The sequence below is a fragment of the Mustela erminea genome, chromosome 14, assembly GCF_009829155.1.
Source record: "Mustela erminea isolate mMusErm1 chromosome 14, mMusErm1.Pri, whole genome shotgun sequence".
NCBI lineage: Eukaryota > Metazoa > Chordata > Mammalia > Carnivora > Mustelidae > Mustela > Mustela erminea.
In genome coordinates, this window is record NC_045627.1 from 22,209,748 (window position 1) to 22,222,448 (window position 12,701).

The following is a 12,701-nucleotide window of genomic DNA, read 5'->3' on the forward strand; positions in this document are numbered from 1 at the left end:
GGCTAGAAGCACCTACTAGACTGACTCAGATACATATATTAAAGGCTCTCTCATTACCTTATCAGGTATTTGTAGTAGAGAAAGGAAAAAAAAAAAAGTTGCAGCATAATTAGAGTTGCCCTGAGTTTTCTGACCCTGACTCAGTTACTGAAGACCAGGAAGGTGTTTGCCTTGTTTCTGTCCACAAATGGTAGATGGAGTATCACTAACTGAAAATTTAAAACTTATCCTAGAGTAACTTGATTTTGTGTTAGATTCCTTTATGAAAATGAGAAAAAAAAAAGAAGCAACAAGATTGAGTAGGTCTAAACCATTTTATAAGCGAGTTTTTTTTTTTTTTTTTTTGGAAGTGCTTTTTGTTTGCTTGAGACGTTTATCTAATTTTCTTTAATTTTTATGCATACTAGTAGATAGAACAGCATGCTGTTTTCATGTTCATATGCTTACATGTGTTTAGGACTGGAACGTCCTAGCATCATTTTCCTATTTCATTCCTCTTTCCCAGAATACACCGAAGAAATTGGCAGAGCTAAAAACAATGGGTGTACAGTTAAGCACTTACTCTACAATAAGTAGGAAGTGGAGGTGAGGGAAGGTCAGAGTGAGGGTTAGTTTTGAAAAGTTGTTTACACAACGTGATATCAAAAGTTGTTTACAGGGGCGCCTGGGTGACTCAGTGGGTTAAAGCCTCTGCCTTCGGGCTCAGGTCATGATCCCAGGATCCTGGGATCCAGCCCCGCATTAGGCTCTCTCCTCAGCAGGGAGCCTGCTTCCTCCTCTCTCCCTGCCTGCTTCTCTGCCTACTTGTGATCTCTGTCTGTCAAATAAATAAATAAAATCTTTTTTAAAAAAGTTGTTTACACAAGTTGATATCAAAAGTGTACAAAGTGATTTTTTTTTTACATCAAAGCCCTTATAATTATAATGTTTACATACTGTTCTGGGTATTCATAGTGTTAAGAGAAAAGACAGAGATAAGAAAAAAATAATATTTTTAAGAATTACAATATCTTATTATGAAAGACAGTGTTCCTATTCTAGATATTTGATTTGAGAAAATATTAACTTTCCCCTGTTATTGATAAAGTTAACTTAGAACTTACTCTGGCCATGATTCTAAAATAAATGTAAACTTTTTCTTTCTGACAATGAATCAAGAGTTCTTGTGAAGAATCTTTGGTATTTCCCTCAGGATAATGTTAATACAAAAGAGACCTAGTTTTGAATAATATCTGTGTATAAAGAGATGAGTTTGATTCCTTTGTGATTTGGGAGTCTGTGGTATAGGCTATATTGGAAATTTCAACAGAAAGAAAACCCACTGATCTTGGTACATCTCCGAACTTTCTTTTTTAGATTTCTTTTCCTTCCGTTTTCTAGAATTAATCATTCCTCATTGCATATTCATATTTAAAATGAACTGTGGGTAATAACACTGCAAATATTCTCAATAAAAGAAGTGACAAGTTTTCTTATTTATGCTAACCAAAACTCCCCCAGCTTATTTAAGAGAAACAACATGTCCACATGGATAAAAAGAAACTTCCTAATTACATGAAATTTGAATAGTTTCCTTTGCACATCAATCAAATCTTTGTACCATAAGCAAAACCAGATCCAAATTGAGTAATTTCAGTAATTTATCATCAAACCTCTACCCTCTTAGATACCATCTACTTTAAAATCAAAATTGATTGCTCATAATTCAACTTTCTTTATGACTCCAAGAGAATAATGTAGGTTTTAAATGTACATGATCTACACTGCACATCGATTTACACACTACTGACAAAATAACAACAAAAAACCCCCAAAGAACATAAAAATGTAATTAAAAACATGTAATGATCTATGGATTTTATGATTCTATGTAAATATAGAAGTATAAATTATACAGATATAGGGGTTCAGGACAACCTCCCCACCAAACGTACAACTTTGCCATATTTTGAGCTGAAGTCACCTGAGACTACAGGCTCAAGATAAATTTTGTCCTTCTCTTAACCACACAGAAGAATTTAAATTGGGGTCTTTCCCAGAATAAAGGTTATTAATGGAGATCGATTTTATCCGAGTGACCCATCTGTATGGTAGGGCAAACATCTCATTATCAGACATCTGCTTTACTTATGACCGTGTGAAGTACACCCCTTTCCTCTGAAGTCCCAGACCTCCACACCCTTCTCTCTAATTCAGGATGACACAGAGTCCTCATCCAGCCTGTCTTTGGAATCCCCATGTCTACGTGGATTCCCCATAGGGTACACCTATTACATTTTATTTTCTCCTGTGAATCTGTCTCATGTCAATTTGGTCCTTTGTCCAGCTCGAAGGACAGGGATTCTTGCTCCCTGACATAGATGTTGGCATATATGAAGCAGTCCAAGTTTAGCAACCATCTCTCTGAGAGAAGAAGCTCTGATGTGCAGCACTTGTCACTCTCCATCCTCTAGGCTCTAATACCAATGACACAAAGGTAAGGTCCCCGAACTCAGAGCTGGGAGGAAGACCCACAACCGGTTCTCAAGCAAGGATGATTCAGCTTTTCAGGTCCAATAATCCCCAGTTTTAAGTAAATTATGTATCTAAGATGTAGAGACAATGAGGAATTCTTTCCCATTTGTGAGGGAGTGATGTGTTGTAATACTTTGGAAAATAATATGGCATTATTTAGTAAGACTAAAAGCTCTACCTATACATGTATACATATGCATATTTTCTTATAAAAATTCCATTATTAAATTATCAATTTTTAAATATTTATTTATTTATTTATTTGAGAGAGAGAGAGTGTGTGTGTGTGTGTGTGCAGGGCGAGGAGCATAAGGAGAGAGAGAGAATCTCAAGCAGACTCCCTGCTAAGCACAGCCTCTGACACGGGGCTCATTCACACAACCCTGAGATCATGACCTGAGCTAAAATCAAGAGTCAGATGCTTAACACACTGAGCCACCCAGGTGCCCCTCATTTATCCATTTTCAAACACTAAAGTGCCGTACATAAGTAGCACATGCCCGAAGTCACAAAGCTAGTCAATGGCAGCACTGGAATTTAAATCCAGGCAACGTGGTTCTAGAATTCATGCTTTTGCCACAATATTGTACTCACTGCCTCTCACAAGAGTCATGAGAGTGGGTATCTTCCCAAGCCAAAATGCAAAACAAACAAACAATAAACAGGTAGTATATTTGGATAAATTATAATGCATCCTAATTTTGGTATGTCCTAAAACCATTAAAAGGATATAGCTCTGAAAGTTTTTAAAAACACCAAAAAGCTTCTAATCTCTTATATTTAACATTCATAATCTATACTCTATGATTTATGTTTGTGGTAAAAATTGTTACAGATAAATTAACCTTTTCTTTAATTTCTTACCAATTCTATTCTTTCCTTTTGATGAGTCACGCATAACCTTTTATCTCATAATTTTATCCCTGAAATGCTAAAAAATTAACACTCCCTCTTGCACTTATGGGCAGTCTAGCAAATTTCATGCAAATTGTTCCAGATGTCTTTATAAATATTTTAAATTAAATAGCAACTCAGATGTTTAGCTTGTGTTTCTTAAAAAAAAATACCTCATTTTAAATAGCACAATAAAAACAAATTTTCAAATACATTCTAGAGCAAACTTACTCTTTCTTACATTTTATTAGAGATTCTGAGTCAGGCAAGGGAAACTATATTTTTTCTTCTCATTTTCACTCACATGGAAATAATATTTAAAAAGAAGTGTTTCAGGGTTTTGAGGAACTCGTATCTACTGATTCTACTGAGAGGCCAGTTGATTTTACTTTTTCTTATATCTGCCGTTTCTGCTTTAGTCTCTACCCCTGGATGCCAAGACTATGAATCAAAAAACAACCAACTGGAGAATTTTGAATGTAAATCCAGAAATTTGGCTTCAAAAATTCTATCTATGTATCTATATCTACTACCTACCTACTATATATAACAGATGAATTATATATAATATATGTTATATAAAATAAATATATTTTATATGTGTAAATGTATTTATGTTTTATGAATATATAAAACAATATTAATATAAATATATAGATATAAATCATGTATTTAAATATGAATATACACATACAAAATCCACCCTGCCCTTACTGGCAAAATATCTTTAGGGCAAAAATGGCCATCCACTGAGTGATGCCTTGTTGCATATAAACTTGTTCAGAAGAGCTGATGGGGGATGCTTTCCTTTTGCCCCTCTCTGCTGTCTTTCTGTTCTGCTATGTGAGTAGGATGACAATGCCTAGGCATCCTTAAAAACACAGGCTGGCTTCAGAGTCTAATAACCTTTTTAGAACGTGATCCTGTCACTTACTATGGACTTTTGTCAATATCAGAAGCCATCTGTAGCCAGCCAGTATCAGTTGTTTGCTGAAAAACTAGCCTCGTTCTGTTCTTCTTGTTAACAAACTCTTATTCCCCTTCTCCTGCTCCTCCCTGTCCAGCTCCAGCAGACGCCCAGGACTTGGTATAATCCAGAAGCGATTACCTCACTTCCCTTTGCTACATACAGCCTCCTTCAATCTCTCTATTCTGCCTCCTGGGATCCCAGGCTAGAAGGGAAGGGGACTTGGGACAAGTTTCCTCATGGACAAGGAAGAAGAGTCCTAGTTTTGCCCCTTTTCCCCCTGCTTACCCTCAGACTTGAAATGCAGTTATGATGCTTATGGATGTGGTATTCACTAGCACCTGACAAATATTGCATTGGAAAAATAACCAGACTTCAGAAAGGGTACAACGTAAGGGGAGAAGTAAGCGGAGTCCTTTGTGATATACGTCAGCTGTCAAACCAGCACTTGATCTACATGAATCTAGGGATTTTGTTAAAACCATAATAAAAGTCCATGTTACTTAAGCAACTATCTTTCTGATGTTCCATTCCTGCGGTGCATACATTCCTGGTTATGGTCCTAGAAACTGACACCAACAGTGAAATGAAATGGAAGCCATGGGGGAAATGATTGCTGATCAGTCTTTCTCTTCCTTTGGTGCACTCTGGAATCCCCTGGGGAGTTAATAAACATGCAGGCATTCCACTTCTACCCTTTAAAAATTTTACTCAGAGGGTCTGAGGTTGGGTCCAGGAATCTGCTTGTTTAATATCCTCCCAAGGTGATTCTGCTGCTGATGCTCCATGCATCACACTTTGAGAAAATACTTTGCTGTGAGCTGAAGGCAAAGTATTGAAGAGTGGGTGTGAGTGATTCAGAGGGAAGGAAACAGTGAGTAGAAACCATCCTCCTGCCCCCTTCCATCCCATTCTCTATCTCGAAGAATATAACATACACATTATGCTGTGGGCAGCCTACCCTGTGAGGCCATAATTTACACCAAGCACTCTGAGAGCACTTGTACATTCTGGGGTTAGTTCTTTGCTTCATAAGTTCCCCAGAGGGAAGCCAGGGAGACTGAATACTCACATTAGCTTGGATGATGACAAAATACCGGGTCTTATCTTCATAGTTGAGTCTCTTCCTTAACACCACGTTTCCAGACAACATGAGGGGAATTTCGAAGGTGTCATTGGATGTCTGCAAATGGGGAAAGATAAAGAATCAACTCCTTTGAATATAAGATGAATTAGAGAACGCAATGTTGCAACTTAGTCTGTTGAAATTTACAGAGAGCGTGTTTATCATCTGAGAATATTGCCTATAAGATTCATACTTACTACTCTCACCATTTTTTAAAGGTGAATTTATTTTTCTGAGGGAGAGAGAAAGAATGGCGGAGGGGCAGAGACAGAGACTCTCCAGCCAACTTCCCTGGAGCACAGAAGCAACTACAGCTCTATCCCAGGACGCAGAGATCATAACCTGCACTGAAACCAAGAGTCCGCTGCTTAACTGACTCACTCACTCATCCAGGTGCCCTGACACTCTCGTCGTTTTTAAAAACTCTGCATGTTGATCAATGGGGTTTTCACCAGTTATTTTGATAATAACCACAAAACTTGTTTCTCATGACAGTTTTTTTTTTGTATATTTTTAGGGTTACCCTTGAATAGCCCTGGGGTACTTCTAAATCAAAGTTCAGGTGTCTGGAAAATTTCCCTGTTACCACCATGTATTTCATCATGAAAGGTTCAAACATCACAATTTGTGATTTCTATGTAATACCCTTTTTCAACATTGGTGTCGGGGGAGGGGGAGAGGAGGGCAAGGGCAGGAGGGGGACGATGGTGATTTGTACTTGGCTCTGTGAGCTCACAGCTCATTATCCAGAGCAGGTCATTCTTCCACCACCAGCCCACCCCCAAAAAAGTGCACTTCTGGCATAGCTCCAAAGAGAGAAAGATCCAGAATGTTTTAGAAACCAGCATAAATGATTTTGCTTTAAATGTAGTCAATCAGCTCAGCTGCTATTCATCCCTAAAGTCCTTCCTTATTTTAGAAAAAAATTCAATGAAAATGATGGCAAAAGTAAAGAGAAGGAAAAAAACAAGAAAAAAGAAGAAGAAAAAAGAAAGCTCAATTTGAACTATCTGGTTTTGCTCATGGGTTAAATAAAAGTGTGCTTTGTTTTAGTGATGAGTCTGCAACATTGGTAATTAAAATTTTATGATTTTGGTTAGTACAAATGCCTGATTTTTCTCTATTCCACATGTAATATAAATGTTCTTCCACATCATAAAGGAAATACAAGTAGGGTAACAAAGATGCTAATATATAGTTTAAGTGATCATGTTCAATTTACCCTGTATTAAGACTAGAATAGAAACTTCATCCCCTTTCTTTAGTGTAAGTTTGTTAAAAAACACTATTCAAAGTATCTGTTTATATGACATTCAAAAATGATGACAATAATGTTGAAGGGAAGAGTGGGTGTAACAGAATCCTGAGGGAGCCCCTGTACATCCCCACATCATCCCCCCCACAGGCATCTCCTGGCTTCATGTAAAACCTCCCCCTGAGTGTGGCAGGGGCTGTGACTTGCTTCTAACCAACAGGATACAGCATAGGTGATGAACTGTCTTGTGGCTGCACTGTGTCATGGACAACTCCATCTTGCAAACAGACTGGGTCTGGGCACCCTCCTTGCAGAACTCAGGGGATATACAGCCAAGGAACTCAGTGCGGCCTGTCAGAGCTGGGAGCAGCTTCTGGCCAACAGTCAGCGAGAAGCCAACACCTTCTGTCTTAAAATCATAAAGAAATGAATGCTGACAGCAGTCTGAGTTTAACTGGAAGGAAATTCTTCCTTAGTTGAGTTCTCTGTAGGAGAACTAATCTGCTCAATACCCAGATTGCCACCTTGTGAGAGCCAAGCTGAGTCTAGGCTCTGAAGTCACCGAAACTGTGAAAATCAACGTGTTTTGTTTTAAGACGCTAAATTTGTGATGGATTGTTATGTGGTAATAATGGGTAACTAACGGGGCTACTGGGTGGCTCAGTGGGTAAAGTCTCTGCCTTCGGCTCAGGTCATGATCTCAGGGTCCTGAGATTGAGCCCCACATCGGGCTCCCTGCTCAGTGGGGAGCCTGCTTCCCCCTCCTTTCTCTCTGCCTGCCTCCCTGCCTGCTTGTGATCTCTCTTTCTCTGTCAAATAAATAAATAAAACTTTTTAAAAATTTAAAAATATGTAACTAACACATCATGTTAACCCCAAAACTTGTCTTGAGGATCAGTAATGGCATATAGTAAAGGCAATGACATCTGCTACATTTGCCAAGTCTTCAACATAATAATTTCAAGTGATACTATATTTTTAGTTCTCTGATATTTTGGAACACACAGACATGAGGAAATACTCATATATGTTCTTATTAGAAAGTTATCCTCTTTTTTAAAATACAGAGATGAATAGACAACATTTCAACAGTTTCTCCAATTCTCCTTTCCTTAAGGAGCAAACAGCCTGATACAGATTTGAAATGTCAGTGTTTCTGGTTTTAGAGTAGTGCCAGAGGCTAATGAGCTGATAGCTCATCACTGAAGATCCCCAGCCATCGATGAAATGAATGCTGTACTTCTGTTGTTGTTAAAATTTTGAAATGGTTATATCATTGTTGCTGCTGCCTAATACTCGGGAGAGCCAGAACGGCTCAGAAGGAAAAAGAAGTATGCATATTAGTCTTCTAAAGATATCCTGAAGAAAGGAACTGATTGGGAATTAATTGTTCTACTTTTATATGGTTGATGATCTCCTACTTGACTTGGTCTTTCCATGCATAACCTATAAACTCTGGAAAAAATGCAAAACAAACAAACAAACAACAACAACAAAAAAACCTACCAGGCACCCTGAGAGAGATAACCCAAGCAAATATCACACACTTGAAAAAAGAGATGACGTGGCTAAGTTGGCTATTTGGTGTTAGTTAGCTCCTCAAGGGACTGTCAAAATTCTGATAGAAAACAGATCTGGCTTGAAGAGTCAGGGGACAGACTATGGGACAACCCATGCTGATGGAGGCTGACAGGGGGCTGGAGAAAGGACAAAGCCAGGAAGGGAGAGAATGAATGTGATGTATAAGCTGTGTCCAAGTCTGTAAATGACCTCTAGAGCACACTTATATGAAGCAGACTAGAAAAGGTTCACTGAGAAAGTATACGGAACTGAGATTCAAGCTGCACCCAAGGGTTTTTAATGTAAGCTCAACGATGTTGTCTGGTACATTAAAAACAAACACATAGACAAATCTTCTCTGAGGAATATAATAGAAGTAAGAGTGTCTCCACAACATAACCTTCACAAGGTCCAGGAGGGAGTTTAAAACAACCGGACCCATGATGAACCAGGAAATGGGATTCCATTTCAGGAGCGAAAATCAGGGAAGACCAATGATAGGACAAGCAAAGAGGGATTTTTAAAGCAGCTGTTTGAACACTGTGCTCAGAGATGTAAATAATATGCTCACTGCAGGTGAGACCACAGGAAAACTCAGCAAAGATAGGCAAAGTCTAAAAATGTGGGACATTTAGATGTGAGGATTATACCAGCTGAAAAAACAAAAACAAAAAAATTAACAACAGCAACAAAAACACTAGGTAAGTTAGACAGGTTTATTTGGAAATCAGGACCCAAGTTGCCATATTTCCATTTCTTAAGATAGAGGGGAAATCTAGATGTGAGTGTGAAATTTCATGATTTTTTTTGAGATATCATCTCAAAGTGATTTAAATTAATTTGTGGCCAAAGGCACCTTGGTGGCTCAGTTGGTTAAACGTCTGACTCTTGATTTTGGCACAGGTCATAATCTTTTGGATCAGGTCAGGAGACTGAACCCAACGTTGGGTTCTGTGCTCAGCATGGAGTCTACTTGAGATTCCCTCCCTCCTTCTCTCTCTGCCCCTCTTGCTTAGGCTCTGTCTCTCTCTCAAGTATGTAAATACAAATAAAGTATTTAAATTAATCTGTGGCCAAACAAAATGTCTTTAGTGGAATGGAAATCAAGGTCATTAATTTGTGATTCCTGCTAATGAATAATGCAGCATCAGTTGGAAAACAAACAAGCAAAAAGAAACAAACATCCTGAGATTTTTAAGTAGACCAGATCAATCTGCAATTTCACCCATCCATACACTGTGGGACTCATTTGAAAGAAATCGTAATTGTGGTGATAGATGCCAGAGGTGGCCACATTTTCAGGTTAAATATGTTTGCCCCCCACACAATTTTGTTTTGAAATTAAGAAGTTAGTAGGTGAATATTATAGTGTTATTAATAGAAGCATAGTTACTAGCAACTGAATAGTGGCAGGAACAAACATCAGTAGGTAACTGAGGTTTACAGGAAATTTCCCCAATGGCTAAAGATGGGTTCTCTCTGCAAGGATGTGGCTTGGGCAGGCTCCCCTCTCCCTGCAATAAACCCCAAGTTAGGTGCTCTCGTGGTGCCTTATTCTTTTGCCTCATTGAATTAGGCACATGCCCAGAGGATGTCATTACTTATTCCACAGAACTGATAGCTTGCTAGAGCACATTTTTCTTTTTCTGTAATTTGGAAACTACATGTGGCCGATCAGCTTCTCCAGTCTCTAGGCAGTAAAGGCACATATTATGTTTCATGCCTAGTCCACAAATCCCTGAAAGGAGGAAGCCTTCAGAAGGAATTCCTGCACAGGTGACAAGGATTTCCAGCCTCATAAAACTTCTAAAAGATCGTTCCTAAGTAATGCATGTTTATCTCACACTACATCTATAGCTTGGATAGGTTGGTTTTTAGGGAAAGGCAATAAATGTTTCCCTAAAATACATGGCCAGGCTGTTCTATAGTTGCTGGGAGTTTCATTTTTATAGATTGAAGAGTAAAAATTAGGAAACAACCTTCATAAAATGTAAGCTAGAAACATGGGATGCATAGACAATGAATTCTTTTAAAAAATAAGGATTAAGGAAGAAAGTCCAGAAATCAAATGTGCGGTCAGCCGTCTGTTTCTGCTTTTAAGGAAAAGTATTTCTCTTGTCGTTTTGTCTTCTGCTCCTTCTTTGATCTTTTTCACTCAATTTCTTGAGCAACCCTTTCTATTTATGGTCCTTTTCTGTCATATCCTCTTACTTCCCTGTCTTTTCTTTTTCTTTCTTTTATTTTTTTTCCTTTTCTCCACTGTCTCTACCTACAAGCACGTGGGAACACACTTAGGGGAAAAGACACATAGAACCAACAAAAACATCTCCAAATCCTTCATAGGTTCTGCTGTGTCCAGGGGCTTTTCTTTTCCCTTTTCATTTTTGTTCCCTATTTCGAAAATTTTACCATAAAAACTGAACTGTTTTATTAGAACACAGTAGAGAAGAAGAGGAGCCCGTGTGCTCTAGAAAGACTCTTGAGTCTACAGCTCGGAGAGCCTGCTCACACCAGCCAGCCACTCTCCTGAGACAAATTCTCTCCCTCTCATGAACTGATCTGCCAGAAGAAGATGAGAACATTCACGATTCACTTAGTTCTCACGCTATGTGTGTGTGTGAGGTGGTTCCTATAGGCCCTTCTCAGTCTCTGCAAGCTAAATGTTTATGTTTCTTTGTTTAAAGCTTATATAACAAACACATAATTTAAAAAAAAAATACAGAATATTAGCTTCACCTCTTTCTATTTTCCTTATATGAAACATATAAGAGGAGTATTCACTTAGAAAATTCACTTAAGAGGGAGAATCAAAATGGCAGAGGAGTAGCAGACTAAGATGACATCAGGTTGCAGGAGTTCAGTTAGATAAATATCAAACCATTCTGAACACCTACAAACCCAAGAGGAGATCAAAAAGAAGAAGAGCAGCAATTCTAGAAACAAAAAATTGACCACTTTCTGAAAGGTAGGACATGTGGAGAGGTGAATCCAAGCAGATATATGGGAAGACAGACTGCGGTGGCAGGGGCCAGCTCTTGGCAAACAGTGGAGCAGCGGAGCACAAAAACCGAAGTTTTAGAAGTCTGTTCCACTGAGGGACATTGCTCCAGAGATGAAGCAGGGGTGGAGCCCTTGCGGGCTCAGGACGACAGTGTGGTCTCAGCACCTATGGCTTCACAGAAAACCAGGGGTGTCTGAATGTAGCAAAGCTCGCAGATATAGGAGTGGGGAAGCTGGCTGCAGAGAAGGAGCTGAGCAGGGGGCTATTAGCTCAGGGTTACCTTAAACCATCATCCATGGCACATTCAAGACACTGCTCTTTGAGCAGAGACCCACAAGTGGCAGATCCGTGGAGACTCACCTTCCTCCTCTGGGGGTGTGCAGCAGGAATCTGCTGGGTTTCAGACTCCAAACAGGGTTGTGCACCAGAGACAGAAATGCTGGGTCACAGGCAGGGTTAGCTCGGAGTGTGGCCAGAGACCAGGGAGTTGGGAGGGACTGACTGTTTTTCTCCAAGGGCACACTGAGGAGCGGGGTCCTGAGCTCTTGGCTCCTCCAGGCTGGAGACTGGGAGGCCGCCATTTTCATTCCCGTCCTCCAGAGCTCTATGAAAAGCATTCAGGGAACAAAAGCTCCTAAGAGCCAGCCTGAGCAGATTACTTGGCCTGGCCCCTGGCAAGGGTGGTGCAATTCCACCTCAGGCAAACACATTTAAGAATCCTAGGAACAGGCCTCATCCCAGAAGATCAGCAAGAATATCCAGTCAAGACCAAGCTCACTGATCATGGAGAACAGAGGAATTCCAGAGGAAGGGAAAGCAAGGCATGGAATGCATGGCTTTCTCCCCAAGATTCTTTAGTCTCACGAAGTAATTAAATTTTTTAAATTTTATATTTTTCTTATTCTAATTTTTTTAAACTTTTCCTTTTTCCCCTTTTAATGTTTTTTAACTAGTTTATCTTAAAAATACCTTTCTAGAAAAATCTTTTTAAACCTTCATTATTATAGTCATATTTTATCTTTCATTGTATCTAACTTTAATTTTATTATACTAATTTGTATATCTAACTGAATTTTTTGTATATAGGGTTATTTCTTCTAAAAAAAATCTTAAGATACAATTTCTTCTTATAGATCAAAATATACTCTAAATCTAGCAGAGGGCTTTGTTCTACTCTCCAACCTGAGCACATTCTCTCCACTTTCTTTCTTTTTCCAACCAATTTATCTTATCAATTCTTTTCTTAGAATTTTAATTTTTTAATTTTCCGCTTTATAGTCATATTCCATCCCTAAATCATGTTTACTCTTATATTTGTATATATATAAAATTTTCTTTCTTTAAACTTTTGGGAGGTAGTTTCTTCTAAAAGACGAAAATACTC

At 38.7% G+C, this 12,701-nt stretch overlaps 1 protein-coding gene across 1 annotated transcript in view; it reads right to left on the reverse strand.

The window, feature by feature from the left end:
* Positions 1-12,701, reverse strand: part of PCDH15 (protocadherin related 15) — a 1,723,534-nt gene that overhangs the window by 484,038 nt on the left and 1,226,795 nt on the right. The window contains exon 10 of the mRNA XM_032313059.1: positions 5,448-5,558. Within this exon, the coding sequence (XP_032168950.1) occupies positions 5,448-5,558 (111 nt within the window). The remainder of the gene's footprint in view (positions 1-5,447; positions 5,559-12,701) is intronic.